The 17,681-nt window shown below is 40.5% G+C and overlaps 1 protein-coding gene across 2 annotated transcripts in view; it reads right to left on the reverse strand.

Moving 5' to 3' along the window:
* The window catches only part of ccdc73 (coiled-coil domain containing 73), a 70,494-nt gene that overhangs the window by 29,327 nt on the left and 23,486 nt on the right, over positions 1-17,681 (reverse strand). Inside the window, exons 8-12 of one of the 2 annotated variants that reach the window (XM_087844082.1) lie at positions 16,024-17,669; positions 15,714-15,810; positions 15,410-15,549; positions 12,937-13,016; positions 12,208-12,423 (exon numbers count right to left, since the gene is read on the reverse strand). In XM_087844082.1, the coding sequence (XP_087700208.1) occupies positions 12,240-12,423; positions 12,937-13,016; positions 15,410-15,549; positions 15,714-15,810; positions 16,024-17,669 (2,147 nt within the window). In that variant the 3' untranslated portion in view covers positions 12,208-12,239. Of the gene's footprint in view, positions 1-11,791; positions 12,424-12,936; positions 13,017-15,409; positions 15,550-15,713; positions 15,811-16,023; positions 17,670-17,681 lie in introns of those variants that run through there. The other variant, XM_087844083.1, reaches the window with a different exon arrangement.

The raw sequence follows: 17,681 nt of genomic DNA on the forward strand, positions 1-17,681 counted from the left end.
TAACCAGGTTTATCCTCCTTTTTAACACTGATGGGACCCATAATTTTAAAAGCAAACAAGAAGGCCTGAAATCAACTACCAGAACAGTAAACTCATCAGGAAAAGGAAAGCGCCAGATGTTATGAGATTCAGAAGAGTCGCCCCCTGGTGGCCGCTTAGAAAGAATGCAGATACTGTACCTCACATCCATCTTTTACATGTTTTACACATTTATCCCATGAAATAAACATTCAACGTTTCTTACATCCTTTTCAAAAATAATTAATAAAACAAAAATGGAATGACTTCTTTCGTATAGATTTGGTTTAACATCGGAGAAAATGATGGATCATACAGACACGAATACAGGATGATTAGTCTGTATTTTTGTAGGGAATCAATTATGCAATCTAGTTAATATGGCAGTTTAACAAGACAGGTGAGACATTAACAAACAATAGAAATAACTGACCAGCAACAAATGTAAATGCTAAATAAGGAGCTTTCACAGAAGACTAGTGAATTTGCACTGACAGGATCTTCCACAAAGCTGCTTTTTTGCATGTGCGCACCATGAGGTGCTTTGTGGTTACCCAATGGTTCACCTAACCTCTTCCAGAGAATTAGTCTCACTATGGTAAATTTGACTGTGTTTATATACAGAAGAAGAGATGCTCTATCTTACAGCATAGCCTCTATGTTAGCCTTGCGCGTCTATGACTTGACACATATGAACAGATGCACCTTTTACCTTCCCGCTCTCCTCATAACGCTGCGTTATTCACCGCGCTCTGATAATACTTGTCTGCTTAAAGCGCGCTGTTAAAATTCATGAACGTTCAGCCAGGACTTTACACAAATCACGTGTTACATGACACCCTGGGTTTATTGTCTCAGCCTCGCATGTCCCATCTATTTGAAACAAAATCTAAGAAAACAAGGTGAAACATAGCAACCGTTATCTATGAGTTCAAGCTGAGTTCCACGTTCAAAACAAGAAGAAAACACACAGGGTTGTTATAGACCTCCAAGGCCTGACATTTAGAAGTTGAATACATTTGTACCAAAACGGAGCTGGCAGGTTGCTCTGGGCTGACGATTTAGAGGGAAGGGCAACGAAAGTGAGATGCAGAACTTCTAATCTCGGAAAAGCTGTGTTTAGTTTTTGGGATTCAGAGACAAGGAAGCCGTAAAGCAGAAAATAAAGAGAGAGAGAAAAAGAGAGAGACATCATGGCTGTGACAGGTTTATAGGATCCCCTGGAATGAAAAGAAATGCTCTGCAATACCGACCACGAGCAACCCGCTGAGGGAGGGACTCCCAGGCTTGACACTTAACATGGCGTGTGTGTGTGTGCGTCTGCACACGTGTGTCTGTGTGACCCAGAGCCCAGATTTAGGCCCCTGCTCCATCAATTACAAAATGGCTTCATCTTCCAGAGTGGCGTGCACGTGCAGAGACAAGCACGTACGCATGCTGCGACATACGCGCACATTCCTGTAGATATATAGGCATCAGTGACAGTGTTAGTCTGTGGGAGGACCATGTACCCATAAGAAGTTAAAGCCCTCTCAGGAAATCAGAAACGTATGTCTGCCGCCATGGTGGTCCTCCGTGAAGATAATTTTGGAGCTGGTAACAGTCCACAGACCTGGCTGGCTTCTCTATCTCTCGCTTCATCCAGTCTTTCTTTACATCACTCAAGTTCATCTGTTTTCCCCTTTGCCTGCGACTCTACCACATTTCCAGGGGTAGTAAGTAAATTATAGAGAAGTTTAGGTGCGAGCATGCTTTTACTGCCTCTTTAAACTCCACCAGCAGCTCAAATTAATTCAACATCTGATTTTCTCGTCATGTAGTATTTTATTTTCAGCTTGATAAGTAAATAACAGCAAGAGACCAGTCAGCGGTGGATCAGTCCAACTCTGGTGGAAATATTCAGTGTGTAGCTTTAGCTTCTTTTATGTGTAACATCGTTCTCTGAAATCATCAGAAAATCTCTTTTGACTGGTAGTTTAAGTTAAAAATGATTTGAAAGTGACCGATTTACACAAACAGTTTATTATATGTTACACTATTAATGGACACTGTTCAACAGCAATGTTAGGGAAGTAATTGTTTAGTAAATGTCCTAAAAAATGACATATATATTAGGGGTGCAACGATACTCGTATCAATATTGAACCGTTCGATACAGTGCTTTTGGTTCGGTACGCATATGTATTGAACAATGCAAAATTTTTAATTTATTTTATCAACTTACCTTCTGACGGTGCTGTCTGTGTTGAGCGCTCAGTGGATCTGCGCTCGACAGTGCAGCCTAGGCGGAGTAGTCGAACGCAGATTCACTGAGCGCAGGGCAAGCTAGCGAGACAGAAGCTAAGCTCTCCTTGCAACATGGCAAATTGAACCTCCCCCACCCTCATTCAGATCTGGCGTTTGGAACTATTTTGGTTTTCATGTGACATATGACCCTGAAGGTAAGCGCGTCATGGACAAAAGTAAATGTGCATGTGCCATGCAATGCTCAATTACATTGGTGGGAACTACTGCGTTAGCGCAGTTAGCTCGTTAATGTGTTGGCCGTCCAGCCCCACGCAGGGGGCGATCTGTGGTAGCTCGTTAACGGAGATTTGCCGTGTTGTGGCGTTAACGTCATTTCAGATTAACGCTGACAGCACTAGTGGGAACACAACGAATATGACTGCACATTTACGCCGACACCATCCTCGTGCAAAGACAAGTGGAAGCAGACAAAAACAACAAGCACGCATGCTACAAACTTTACCCGAGTCATTTAGGCAGCCGTTAGCACATGATTCTCCTTATGGGGACCTGATATGTTTAATATGCTGCTGAGAATATAGCCCAGAAGAAGCGTATAGTATAGCTTTTATTTTGGAAAGAGACATTTCTCTGTAATAAACTCTCTTTTCCAAAGATGAGTGATTCCTCGATCAGATAGATTTATTTTTATATTACTTTGTTGTTTCAGCAACATTAAATTTAAAAACTCTACTTTTGAGTTAAAATATATATTTATAATTTTAATAAATGACAAATTAAAAAGGCATGAACTTTTTTTTTGTATCGAAAAAATATCGAACCGTGACACCAAAGTATCGAACCGAACCGAACCATGAATTTTGTGTATCGTTGCACCCCTAATATACACTTTTTCACAAAGACATTCGAAGCTCTTTGGTGGTCTTGGTTACTATGACAGGTGCAAAGGCGTCAGGTGGCATCACTGTAGAGCAACCATTATGTTAACTGTAACCTTTAGGTTAGAGTGTTATTCAACCAATTCCACTATTCAGAGATTAATTTGCTGGGTAGGTTTTCACTTTGAGTGTTTGTTGTAGAATTATAGTCCCTGACATCTCTGGAGCAGTGATTACTACATTTCATTTCTCCTCAGTTTTGCAAACCTAAACATTTTGTCACTAGGTTTAGCAACTCTTCACAGCCCCTTGACTTTGTTTTCACTCCAAAACAGTAGCATCAAGGACAGCAGACTACTCCTTCATGAAGTGAGCTCCCCTAGCCACACGACTACTACTCTTCTCTGTTCAGTGAGTGACAACAACAGAGTATTACAGACACAAAGCTTCAATGTTAAACAACGTCAAAATACTATTTTGAGAATAAAGAGGGGATTCGTTTATCAAACTACAGCCACGATTGCTATACCCTCTGAAAAATCTGTAGAGCAAGAGTTAGTGAAACAACTTGATCAGCTGTCTTGTGATGCACCATACTCCCTCTTTACTGGACAAGGTTGTAACCATCAATATCTCAGCTTCTGTCTATTGCCAGCTAAAGAAGTTTGCACAAATCCAGCCAACTCTTCCAACTTTGTGTGTTTTTTCCTTTTGAAATGTCCTCACAAAAGATAAATCATTTCCTTGTTGCTTAAACTGATTCTGAAGTCAACTAAACAAAAAATTTTGTAGAGGGTAGATAGTTCAACGTGAAACTACAACTTGAATCTATAAATTTCAACCTTATTCTCAAAATCAACAACGACAAAGAGCGATTCAGAAGACCCTTATGAATAAAACATCGAGGGAACAGTTTACCCTGCCCGGGATAGGGTTACCGGGGCCCCGCCCTGGAGCCAGGAGGGTGCCCGAGGGCGAGCGTCTGGTGGCCGGGCCTTAGTCCATGGGGCCCGGCCGGGCACAGCCCGAAGAGGAGACTTGGGCCCATCCTCCCGCAGGCCCACCACCCGCAGGAGGCGCCATAGGGGTCGGGTGCATTGTGTGCCGGGTGGCGGCCAGGAGCGGAGGCCCTGGCGGACTGACCCCCGGCTGCCAAGACTGGCAATAGGGACATGGAAAATCAACTATAATAACGAAAAAAATGTATGTCCTATTTTTTCTTAAAGTGGCATCAATACTCCTTCGTAAGTAAGAGAAAAATACATTGAGTATTTCTTCCTCAGTCACTATGTGTTTATACATCTCTCTGCATTAATTATTAGTTATTATTAATCTCTGGCTCTCTTTCACAGGCGTGTCATCTTCCTCCCCTCACTTACAACCCGTCCCGGCAGGTGGCCGCCCCTCACGGAGCCTGGTTCTGCTGGAGGTTTCTTCCCTGTCACCAAAGCGCTTTCTCATAGAGGTTTATATTATTGTGGGGGATTTCCCTGTTTTCTTTGTATTACTGTATGGGGTTTACCTTACAATATAATGTGCCTTGAGGCAACTGTGGTGTGATTTGGTGCTACATAAATAAAATTGGGCTGCATTAAATGGTAAGATTATGGGACAAACTGTAGCCTATAGCTCTTTTTTTAACCTTAAAAAAGATTCTTTTTTTAAGGGATCAGAAAGTGCCTTGATAAGTTACTGTCTAAAACATGGTTAAACCACACCACAGGACCTTATGGAATTTTATTCAATAAACGACATATAAAAACATAAAGAAAAAGGCGAAATGCAACACAAATACAATGTTGTGTTTATGTAATGTTGTGAAAACAGCAGGTGTTAGCGATATCTGTAAGAAAAGTTCTAGAAAATGTGATAAAGAATGAATTGCTTTACATGAATTTCATTTACAAAATATGTAATTAATATCTGAAAAGTAAAAAAAAGACCCCAATCAAGATGTTTAGTAGATCCCAAAGCCTCGATCTATCTGTTCATATTCTGTTTTGTTGTATTTTTGTTCTCTTTGCATTCTTTCTTCTCTACCATTGGACCCATCGCCAACTAAACCGATTTGCACATCTCGCAGTCATAACTTGTAGAGTCTGATAACAGTTTGAAAGGGAGAGTATGCCAGAGCGTAAGAGCCAGTCTAATTTAAGAGCCTATAAATGATGCGCAGGGCGACCTTTCAACTCCTCTGACCTTTGACAGCAGGTCAGCATTTCAGAGATTATCTTCTCTGCTTTGCTCTCTCCATGCCGGTAAAAGCTGAGAGCAGCATCTGTGTGTGTGTGTGTGTGTCTGTGTGTGTGTGAGTATACCGTAGATGTATGTTGAAGACAAGTGATTCACAGCTGAGGACACACTCTCAGAGAGACTAGGAGTGCATTCAGTCATGCTAAGCCCCGCTAAGGAAAGGTGAAGCCTGTTATTTATCAGTGTCGCGAGGTCTCACTGCAGTAAAAATGCACAGAGATAGAAACCACAGAAGACAAACAGCACAACTATATTTCAAACCTAAGAATAAGAAATACTATGTGAAGAAAACAGTAAAACATTTGAGAGGTTTTAGTTTAAATGTCGGTTGTTTTCTTTTGTACTGATGACTGATTCCTCTGATGTGTCCAGCTGCTTAAGGGGGTACCTAACTGATTTAGTGTGTGTACAAACTCATAGGCCATACTCAAGGGAAACTTTCATAGCTTTAAACTAGAAGCAAGGTGGTACAGTGGTTAGCGCTAATGCCTCTTAGCATCTCAAATGTAGGCTGAGGCCTTTCTGTGTGGAGCTTATATGAGTCCAGGTACTCCAGCTTCCGCCCACAGGTGAGAATGTGAGTGTTTCTCCATTAGGCCTGTAACAGCTTGCCGACCTGCTCTATGACAGCTGGGACAAGTTTCAGCTCCCCTGTGACCCTAAACTGGAAAAGATTTACTTTATTCTAGATTTGGAAAATTCTTTAAGGACAGTTGCATATATTTATCTAGCTATCCATTTTCTACCGCTTACTATGGCTTGGGTCACGGGGGCAGCATTTTGAGATTTCCCTCACCCCAGTGTCCTCCCAGATTCCAGCTTATCTGGGGGGACACTGAGATGTTCCCAGGTCAGATGAGAGATGTAGTCTCAACACGAGTCCTGGGAATCCCCCGTTGTCCCCGGAATACTTCACCTGGGAAGTGTCCAGAGGAATCCTAGTCAGTTGGGTCCTTTCAATGTGGAGGTCCAGTCGTTCTACTTCAGGTCTTGAATGACTAAGTCCAGCCGACCTCTTTCTTTAGGTTACAAACCAGAGCTCGTGACCATAGGTGTGGAAAGGAGCGCAGATTGACTACTATACTGACTTTTAACAAGTCGCTTTTCACAGTAATAGCCTTCTAAAGAAGTTAAGCTCAAGAGCAAAAACTTAAGTCCCTAAAATCAAAGAAATCATCAGATTTTTGAGTCAGAAATTGAATTAAAGCAAACTCTTCATGCCTAAAAAAGACAGAGAAACTTAAAGAAACACTCTGTAGAGTTTTGGGCTATTTACAACAGAGGAAAAGTTTTAATTGTGGCTATTTACACTCCGTAGGTCACCATACATCTATACAATTAGATTTTATTGAAAGCAAAAACAATAAGATGTTCTGATTGGCAAAAGGGTTATTTAAAACAGGGCCAAACCACATTTAACATTAATTATACTAAAGTAAGAAGTATACTAAAATTAGCTTCTATATATAGAAAATACGAAAAAGGAAACTCTATTCTACCAAGAGTGTAACAAGAGGTAAGAGGAGCCGAAGCCACTCTCTCTCTCTATAATAATCTGCTCATTTAAGTATTTTTACAGGGCCAAAGGAGCAGCTGCACTTTTTCACTTTAAGACTGCAGAGTACACTCAGAGTGCCAGGATTGCACTCAGCGTCCGTCTCTGCAGACATCTACTGCACTGTTTAATACGACTTCCCGGCTAGATTTACTGTGATGGCTTTTGAGGCAAAGAGGTATAATATGACAAAACATGGCCCTGTAACCCCAGGACAGTCAGCAATGTTTAGTGGTGGTGAGACCCATTTAGCTGGAGGATTAGCAAATATATAGCTTTACTCCCTTCTCATGTACAGAATTTCAATAAATGGGACTGTAAATCAGGGTTGAATTTAAACTTGACTACATTTTCTGTCTTTTTTTTTCTTTTAACTGTACAGGGAGGTAAAGGTGGAGGTGTGTGGGATTAAGTCACTTTTTACTTTGCACCAAGTGGCAACCTCCAATACCGCCAGCAAGATTACTGATATTAGCTATATGTTAATCTTTTTGTATTAGCATTCATATCGGCTGATAATTTAAGGTTGAAAAAGTAACAAAGAGATGAGATAAGCATTCTTCAACCATGTTACGAGCGTTGACATTGCAGTTTGTCCACCAAAGTTACCTTTGCTGTTGGAAACACATATTTGAAACGTCACAAACACGACAACCAGCTGATCCACGTGAACTCAAGCAGAGTGTAAACAAGTAAAACAATAACTGCTGTGGAAACTCAAATATTGGATTTGTTTTTAATCTGGTATCGGCAAGATGCTAATTTAATTTGTATCCTGTATGTATTTGTATGCACTAATAAGCCTATATCTGTGTCACAGTAGTGGTTATCTGCCTCTTTTTTAGCCTGTTAATGCCTTTATGGAGCATCCGCATAGGAAGGGACTAGAAGACGTGGTGGCGACAGACCACAGAAAGTGATGAAATAACCGCCAGTGTTGTCCTAAGTTAAACTTTTCTCAACTTTGAAGCGAGCAATTGAAGCTACTACCAGTGAGAGCAAAGAAACCCGTTGATTGTCTTGAACTAAAGCAGCCAGCTACCAGTTGAGTCATGACCATAAAAAGACACAGGTTTGTGTGAATAATTTCTTTTAACCAGGAGCTACTCATCCCAAACGTTTTTGCAAATCCCATAATGATTTCCAACTTTTTCAAATGAAATTCTTTTCATTATTGCAGCGCTGCATAATAGGACTTTTGATAATAATATAAATTATTAGTTATTAATCTTTGGCTCTCTTCCACAGCATGTTTTTGTCTTGTCTTCCCCTTCTCGCCCCAACTGCTCACGGAATATTGTCATCCATCCCGTAGCCTGGTTCTGCTGTAGATTTCTTCCTGTTAAAATTGATTTTTTCCTTCCCGCTGTCACCAAAGCGCTTACTCATAGGGATCTTATGATTGTAAGGGTTTTTCTCTGTTTTCTTTATAGTATTGTAGGGTCTTTACAATATAAAGCACCTTGAGGCAACTGTTTTTGTGATTTAGCACTATATAAATAAAACTGGATTTTTTTAAATATATTTTGCTGTTTGTGTGTAGCAAAGTAATATATATATATAGCCCCGTCATCGATATAGTACAGTGCTTCATCAACTTATTGCAATCATTGCTATTGCAGTTTCTGAAGTTTTTGTCACATGTTTAAAATTTTCCATGGCAACAGTGACCTCCACTAATCAGAGATGTATTTGCTTCCCTTTAGGATGGATAGTAGATGTTTTGTCTGACATCACATTGGTTGTTTGTTGATATCTTATGGCAATTTCTACAAGACACATATCATTGTTTCCCAGTTTTGAAGCATATCGTAAGTCAACTTTAGATGGCTACAACATTATGGCTCATAATTAAAACCCTATATGGAGACATATGAATGATATTTTTGGCTCGAGAACCTCACTCTACTAAACACAAATTAAAAGTTTACCAATATGACAGAAAGATGATGATACCTTTAGTTGTGGCTTCAAAGTAGTGGTCCAATGTTTCCCACTATGTACAGTGTATAATTGCCTCTATTTTGAGCTTGCAACTAAAGATAACCTGGGATGAATTCAGGGGGACCAACTCATAACTCATAACAATGACAGGGAGATATAACAAAACAATAACAGACATGTATCATGGCCCTGATTCATTATAGTTATTATCACTGTACAGTCAACATGCATTAAAAACTGATGTCCCATCGAAGTTTATCAGATTAACATTTGGGACTGAAGACTGACTGTGTTTTAGGACTAAGGAGGAGGCTGGGGTAGATGGAAGGGTAAAAAAAATTGTGTTTAAAATGGAAGGTTGCCATTGCCAACCCCAATGCAACATTACTATAAACCAAAATCTTAACTGCATATATTATACTGCATATCTGTGCAGGGGTACTATTTCAGGATTTAGCCTTATGAGGCAAATTCACTGGGAAACAGCATCTTTTTGGTCAGGTTGGAGGATTTGCAAAATGCTTTTTTCCCCATGGTTCCTACCTCACAAGGGTTATTTTAAACTCAAATAACACACATACACACAGTACAGTGTGAGCTGGGGGACGCATTGATGGAATGTGAATGTCAGCGGTCTCTTTATTTACGCTCCATATAAAACACTGAGCAGTAATTAACAGCAGGTATCCTCCCTAGCCAGAGGGTAATTGACTGTTTCAAAGTGCCAACACTTCATAACAGAGACTCTATGTGTGTATGTGGCCATGTGCATGCTTATGTAAAAGAGGAGAGGCAAAAACTGTATGAGTGAGAAATATAGATTGTGTATGAGTTTTTGCGACCACGAGTGCATTAAAATTAACTCTTTTATATTCCACACCTCCCCCACCTCTCCTCCCATCATCTCCCGTCCTCCCAATACGGATAAGGGTCAGCAGTGGTGGGCACAGCCACTCAAATGCTCCAGGTTTCTTTATGAGTGCATTAAGGTTCAGGCGTATTCATTATCAGTAAGTGTAGTAAGATGGATCAAGCTGAGCCATTTTACCACCACTGAAATGTTAGCTGTTAATTTTAGCGTGCGAGTAGAAATATGGCGAAAGCTCGAGTCTTTTCTTATAACTTCAACAAGGTCTGCTGTGGATCTGTTGGTAGGCATGCTCTGGGGCGTGGGGGTGTCATAAGGGTCAATTACCACAGCCAAATGGTTAACTTTTGCTAAGCTATGTTTCACAGTATAGTGTCAAAGTACAGTAATGAAAGCAAAACTATATCTTTATGTGCTTCAAAGTCCCGTGTATCGGATTTAAAGCTAAAGACAGAATCTAATGTGGGATGGCTGAAGCTCAGGAGGTAGAGCAGGTACCCTGCTGATTGGAAGGTGGGTGGTTCGATCCCTGGCTCCTCCAGTCTGCATGCCAAGTATCCTTGGGCAAGATACTAACCCCAAGTTGCTCTCTGATGCATCCATCGGAGTGTGATTGGGTGTGATTGGGTGAATGTGGTATGTTGTATACAGCGCTTTGAGTACTCCAGGAGAGTAGAAAAGCGTTATATAAGAATGAGTCCATTTAACGTTATGAACCAAAACAATTAGCCATATATGACTGATGCTCTCAGGCAGTGTCATACAATTCTGTTGACTCGCTGCATATCAGGCACAGGTAAGAAGTTAAACGGGGAGCATTGCAATACTGAACTTTGAGTTATTCTGTTTATGCAGGTGAGATAATGAGGTCTGGGCTTCTCCGCTTAGACCGTTGCCCCAGTGACCTGGCCCTAGATGAGTGCTGGAAAATTGACAGATGGGTATTAGATTTATGTATTATGTTTGCATTATATTTACGTACTATGTTGTTATGCTATATAAAAATATATATAATTTTTTGCATCAAAATGGTGACCTACAAAAAGTGAGGTAATAAAAAAATAATTTTTAAAAAGTGAAGTAATATATTTTTATGTCTTCACATTATCACCAAGTCAAAAATGCGTAACAGCACATTATAATGTTGAAATTATCTCGTCTTCTGAAGGTGATACTGTAAAAAAGCATTGTGTATCTGTGTGACAGCTGAAAATTAGGGCTACAAACTGCACTGATGTCAGTCAGATGTAATAACAGATCAGTTTGCTAATAGAAATTTGCATCTAGACAGTCTATATACTACAAAAACCTCTTTGTCCAACGCTCTCAAACCCACTTAAACTAACCTGAGGTGAGTGAGCTGAAGCCAAATGCCACACGTCTACAGTACATAAGCAGCAACCAGACTAATGAGAATCCAAACATGTGTGGTCAGCTGCTTCATGCTCTTGTGGGGCCATATGCTCTTTCCGCCATCATTCTCACAGGGAACATAAAGTTAACGAGAGGCTTGTTAGTACGTGTTAATTGGACTGTGTGTTCACTAATTGATTTTTGGTTAATTAGAGTTGGGGTATTTAGTGCTAATTGTTATTTGAACTGTTATTTCTGTTAATTTAATAGGTGTAAACACAGTCAAACCAGAGTTGTAATTGCCTCCAACAACAGCAGCAGCAGAAACAACATGGTGTAGACCAAAGGTGCCTCCACAATTAGAGCTCCTCTGAGACATGCCACACTGATTGGCTACGATGCTAATTAATGTTAATTAGCATGTTCCCAGCCTTTTAATGGGCAACAGCGCTTATGGTCCTTACTTATCCAGCTGTTTGCTGTGAATGCATGATTTACTGTGAATAATGTTTCCAGTAAAAGACATTCAACACATACTGATGTCCTGTTTGGGTGGTTTGATGAGTCAGTGTTGTGTCAGTGAGGTTGCAGGAACTTGTAGTGTATCTAAAGTCTTTGTATACAATATTTTGAAAACAACTGATAAACCTGTAATTTAATTAAATTACAAGAGATTGGAAATGTTGGATTTTTACATTGGTGACATCGGAGCCTTTTTAAAATTACTTTAATCGCATGCAACTGTGTGATAAAATAAAATCTTACCAACGTAGCAGTAGTAGTATTGTATATTTGTCACTTAGAAAGGCTATCTTATCTTATTTTCATCTCTTCACTTAAATACACACGTGTGAAACAAACACACAAACTCTGCAGTTTTCCATTTAAAGCACAGAAAGGTTAAAATAACAATAAAGTGAAGAATTAATGATTTGACCCAAAAACTTTAAACTTCAAACAGCAATGTTAGAAGAAACTATACAGTTCAAAGGAATCAGTAACACATGTATATATTAAAAAGCAATCGTGTTTCAGAACATTTAAACCTGCGCTAACAATAACTGTCAAACGTGTGCCACACAATGTCTCACCTAGGACAGCGAATAAAGACGACCAGCAGTTTCTACAGATTTGGTTCAGTTCGTTGTCTTTTGGGCAGACGGAGCCTCTCTGTCTTGAGGAACTGTTCGATTTTGGAGATCTGCGCCCTGAATGATTCCTGTTGGTCGTCCCTCTCCTGGGAGCAGGAGAGTTCCCAGTTGGACTCTGAACTAGGTCCTGCAGCTAAGGTAGGAGCTCTGCTACACCTGATTCAAAGAAAACACTAGCATGAACTTGTTTGTAGTCAGTAATTATATTATTAATCATGTAATAATACACATTTCAAATGAAGCTATACAAATTCTCCTTACCATTAGACTGAAGTAATGCACTTAAATGAAAATGTTTAAGATAAGATAATAAGATAAAATAACCTTTATTAGTCCCACACATGGGAAATTTGATTTGTTACAGCAGAAAGTGGACAGTGCAAAGTTACATAGCAAAAATTAGAAAAACGCTGGAATAGAATAAGATGATGAGAATACTTCTAAAACTTCTAAAATATAATTTTTAACCAAGAAAAAAAAAACTCTTGTTTTTTGTCAATACTTTTGTTAACTACTGAATGGGCCAAAACGTTAGTGAAGAACATTTTCATTCAGGTGTGTAGATACAAAGATATGAGCTATGAAATTTGCCCATTATTATTTATTTACTTTGACATTTATTCTGGTTCAAATTCTGGTGTCTTCTTTCTAAAGAACAAACATACTCACTCTGCAGTGGTTTGCCATGACAGTTTGCTGCCTGTGCTGGAGGCTGGAAAAAAACAGCTTGGCGGAGGAGCTCTGCCATCCTGCATAAAAATGACAACAAACAGTACACTGTAAGAAAAAGTCCTAATATAAAAGTATATTACAGTTTTGTTCTGTTTTTCTATAATATCATTAAATTTACATAAATCTATGGAAAAATATATGAAATGATCAGAAGGTTGCCGGTTCGAGCCCCGGCTCGGACACTCTCGGTCGTTGTGTCCTTGGTCAAGACACTTCACCTACCACCTACTGGTGATGGCCAGAGGGGCCGATGGTGCGATATGGCAACCTCGCCTCTGTCAGTCTGTCCCAGGGCATGCAATCCATTATTATTTAAACCAACTGTTAACTGTATATTTCTGTACATTTAAGTATTATTACTCATATTGCCTCATTCATTGACCTTGTTTATAGGTAATTTCATTGTTTAATCACGTTAAAATGTTCCTAATTTAATGTTTAAAAGCACTTGAAAAAGGCAAAATCCCATGTAAAATTAGGGCAACAAACTGTATTGTCATTACTGAAAATAACCATATTTTTATGAGAAAGTTATTTTCTGTTATTTTCTGGTATTATTTTGTTGCCCCAGCTGCCGGAATATTACTGTTTTTTAGGATTGTTTTAACAGTGTAGATATCACCAAATATCCACTGTGAGAAAGCTGTGATTGTGGTCACACAAAGTTTGTATTCATAGTGTTCAACCTTCTCCTTCAGTTCTCTGTGGCATGCTTCTAGGCCAAATCCTGAGTGATCGCAATCTAGTTCAATTCAATTCAATTCAATTCAATTCAATTTTATTTATATAGCGCCAAATCACAACAAAAGTCGCCTCAAGGAGCTTCATAGATACAGAGAAAAACCCAACAATCATATGACCCCCTATGAGCAAGCACTTTGGCAACAGTGGGAAGGAAAAACTCCCTTTTAACAGGAAGAAACCTCCGGCAGAACCAGGCTCAGGGAGGGGCGGCCATCTGCTGCGACCGGTTGGGGTGAGAGAAGGAAGACAGATATTCCACTTTATCTAGTCCTGATAAAGTGGGATATCAAATCAACAATGTGGATTCACAACCCAGTAACTCCCCTGATCTTAATCTGATCTGCAATCTATGGCCAATTCTGAAAATCAAGCGGACAAGCAGAAGCCCACAGACTGTGATCAACCTGGAGCACCTATAAGGCAGGAATCTATCACCACCATTTGGTCTTTTTTTGGTACAAAAATGTCAGTTCAATGCTTAATTCCTTCATAAGAAAAGAAAAGACAGATAAACAAATTCAGGGCAGACAACAAGCAGAAACAACTGATATTTGTATCTGCATCCAGCCCAGAGAGAGCAGCCAGAACTCTTCGCTTTGGTCTTCTTTACAATTTGTTAAACTATCAGATGAGTTTGTTTTTTCCCCTCATACTCGAGTCATGCTGCAGCCCATCTCCCTCAACTGCGAGCACCTGGATAGTATAAAACACAGGGTGACAGTGCGGTGATGGTGACAAGAGTTTGGGAGCGTGTGAGAGAGAAAAAGTGAAACAGAATTTTAAAAAAGTGAAACAGCAAGAGGGTGGAGAAAGTGAGCGAGGGACAAATGATGAAGTGAGAGAGGAAGACAGAGCGAGAGTGGAGACCAGAGACTGAGTGAGTGAGAGAGGCGAGGTACCCAGGCATCATTAGGTACTTTTTCTTCCACAGGTCATTTGTTCTCTGTCTGTCTGGCTGTCTATGAGCTCAACATACATCAAGCCACATCCATTCGGTCAACACCTGACCGAACATTAATCAAAGAGCAGGAAAGTTTGAAACCTCTGAAATCTTTGTCAGATATTCTGCGTACTCTGTTAAACAAGTTCTCCTACATTCTAAAAGTCCAGGACCACAAAAATGTTGAAAGAGCATTTTAATATCTAGTTCCTCTGAGGACATGTCAGGCTGTTGTAACGGGCATATTCATTCAAGCTCCGGCTCAAATTTCCCGTGGGCTCCGCTCAGACACATTCTATAAAATGATGAAGCTCTGAATCTGTGGAACAGCGATGACCTCGACAGAGAAAACCCTTTTATAACGGTCATTCTGATGTCCTCTGAGTTGGGGAGGGGGGGCACGCATTTCTATGTGAACACGACACTGAGGCCATTTCCTGCTGCTCAACATCAACTTGTACTAGAGAACACGATTAAAGCTTCACTGTGATGAAATGTGCTTGTAACACAGGCTTCAGCAGCTGAAATTAAATTTTCCAAAGTGCAGCTCGCACAGTGAGAAAGGTATGTAAATCATGAGCTGTGCTTTATCACTTGACTAGTGTTTTACAAGCTATTTTAAAATACCTTCTGTGACATACATATATGATTATTAACTCTCACAGTTATAAACGAACCACCTTCTAAAGTGTCGTACCAGCAATTCCCTACTTCTTAACAACTGACCGTATCTGCTGCTGTTCTCTCTCTGCAGGTCTCCTGCATTGCTTCCCAGAGTCCCTGCTGCTTTCTCCTCAGGGAAGGTGCGGACCCACAGACACTGGAGGCATTCAACAGGTCTGACGCCCTCATAATCACCAAGGGGACTAAGAGGAATGAGGTGAGATGGCAAGAACAGCAAGAAAGCAAGAATGAATGATGATTAGTAATGGTAAGAAACGCAGACGGACAATGAATTCACTGTGTAAGATGTTCCTAGTCGTGCATCAGAGCAGTTTCTGTGCTCCTTAGTGAAATGATAAACCACCACCATTGTCGTGTTTGCTTTTGAGGGGCTTGGGTATTATTGTGCTGGCAGGATGTCCTGGGAATCCAGCAGCTGTATTCTGCTCAGACAGAGAAGATCCCTGGAAAAAAAACACCAAGATTTTAACCACAGCTTTAAAGCATTTCTACATCTGAATGTCAAAAAATTGTTACGATTACAAACTAAAATTAACTGCACTTCTCTAGGTTAGTGTAGCTAGTTAGTCCTGTATGAGCATCATATGACTTTTGAAACTGTTGTAAATATTTTCATCACACAGCTTGAAAACACTACAACCTTTTGATTCTAATACCTGGATTGGCTGGTGCGCTATGGTGACATCTGACTTTGTTCTGGAGTTTGACTTTCTTCTCTCGGCACCGGCCCATTCAAACAATGGCCTGTAAGTCTTTTTGCTGGGCAGAGACGACTCGCCACAATCACTCAGCAGCTTCTCTCCTAACTCTAACTCAGGCTGCTTGTGACCCAGACTTGTAACGAGTGGCGGCTTCGGATCTGTTTCACTTTTAGTCTTCTTTGTATCTTCTGTGTGCTTTATATGCTCACTTTTCACCTCAAAATCAAGGGTTATGGCACCCATCGTAATATCAACACTGCCATCTTTTAAGTGGGATTCTTCCATAGGTGTTTGATAGACATTCGTATCTACACTTGATTCATCTTTTCTTCTGTTCTCTACACTTGGATCACCCTTTCCTTCAACAGTTACCACAGACTTCAGCTGCTCATCTTTCTGCTCTAAGCTTTCCAGCAGCTGCTCAGGTTCTGCCAGTTTTTCACTCGCAGGTACATCAAAGCTTTCATCTGTTTGCGTCATATCTGAAATAACATCAGAAGGAGCACGTGTTTCTGTATGTGTCTGACGTGATCCCAAGTTTTCAGCGCTGTGAAAACCATTTGAGTGACCGGCTGATGCGGCATCGTCTGTCTGTGAGGTACTTGACTGATTCAGGTGTTCAGAAAGTCCAGCAGAAAGCTCCCCTGCTTTCTTGGTGGGAGGCTGATTTAGTGATCCTGTGTCTCCGTCTGAGCTTTGGACCTCGTTTTGACACAAATTTGAAACTTCCTGTTGTTCAGAGCTAACACTTTGATGTTCTCCATCTCTTCCAGTCTCACCATGGATCTTCAAATGTTTGCATTCAGCATCCTTTTCACTGACTTTCTGACAGAGACTTTGTGTGAAGTCTGAGGGTTTACAGACATCCACAGGCGGCTCAGCGCCCATGAAGTCAATGACCTGCAGTGTGTGGCTCTTTTCAGCAGTCATATCAGTGATCGTCTGGGCTCGTATCTGTGTTTGTGGTGTCTGCATTGCTGTCTTTTCTCTCTCCTTCGCTCCATCCGCTCTATCTTTTGTTTCTGTTTCAGCATCCTTTGCTGACCCCTCACTGTCCTCTCGCCTGTTTCTTCTATCTGTTGTTTGTGCCATGGCTGTTCCTCTCTTTTCTCCAGAAGGTCCTCTCTCCTTCACATCTTCTCCTTGATCGTCTTCCCTATTCCTCAGCTGTCCTGTATTTTTCTCCTCTTCTTCTCTGTGGCTAGTTCCTTGCTTCCCGTTGTCCTTCTCCTCATGTTCTTTCTCATTCATTCCTGTGTCGTCTCCTTTATTTTTCATGTTTGTTGGTAAATCTGCAGATTCACAGAGAGAGCTGTAATCGGAGTTTGATGCAGTTATGCTACTCGCACAGCAACCTCTGATAAAGTGGGTATCATCATCAGACACAGAGAGAGCAGTATTAGTTAGATCTGAAAGCACATCAGGGTTGTGTTCACTTTTCAAGTTATCAACCCCTTTGTTCAATGTTATGGCCTCTGTGGCTCCTGTCCCAGAAAAAGTAGACGAGCTGAAAGAATTCATGGTAAGTGGACAACTGGGCATTTTTAGGTTACTTAAAGGCTCTTTTATTGTTTGTGACTGTTGTTTTGGGACTTTTTGACCTAAAAGAGAAT

This window comes from Neolamprologus brichardi, chromosome 7 (genome assembly GCF_056152115.1).
Source record: "Neolamprologus brichardi isolate AB-2024 chromosome 7, ASM5615211v1, whole genome shotgun sequence".
Classification (NCBI taxonomy): Eukaryota; Metazoa; Chordata; class Actinopteri; order Cichliformes; family Cichlidae; genus Neolamprologus; species Neolamprologus brichardi.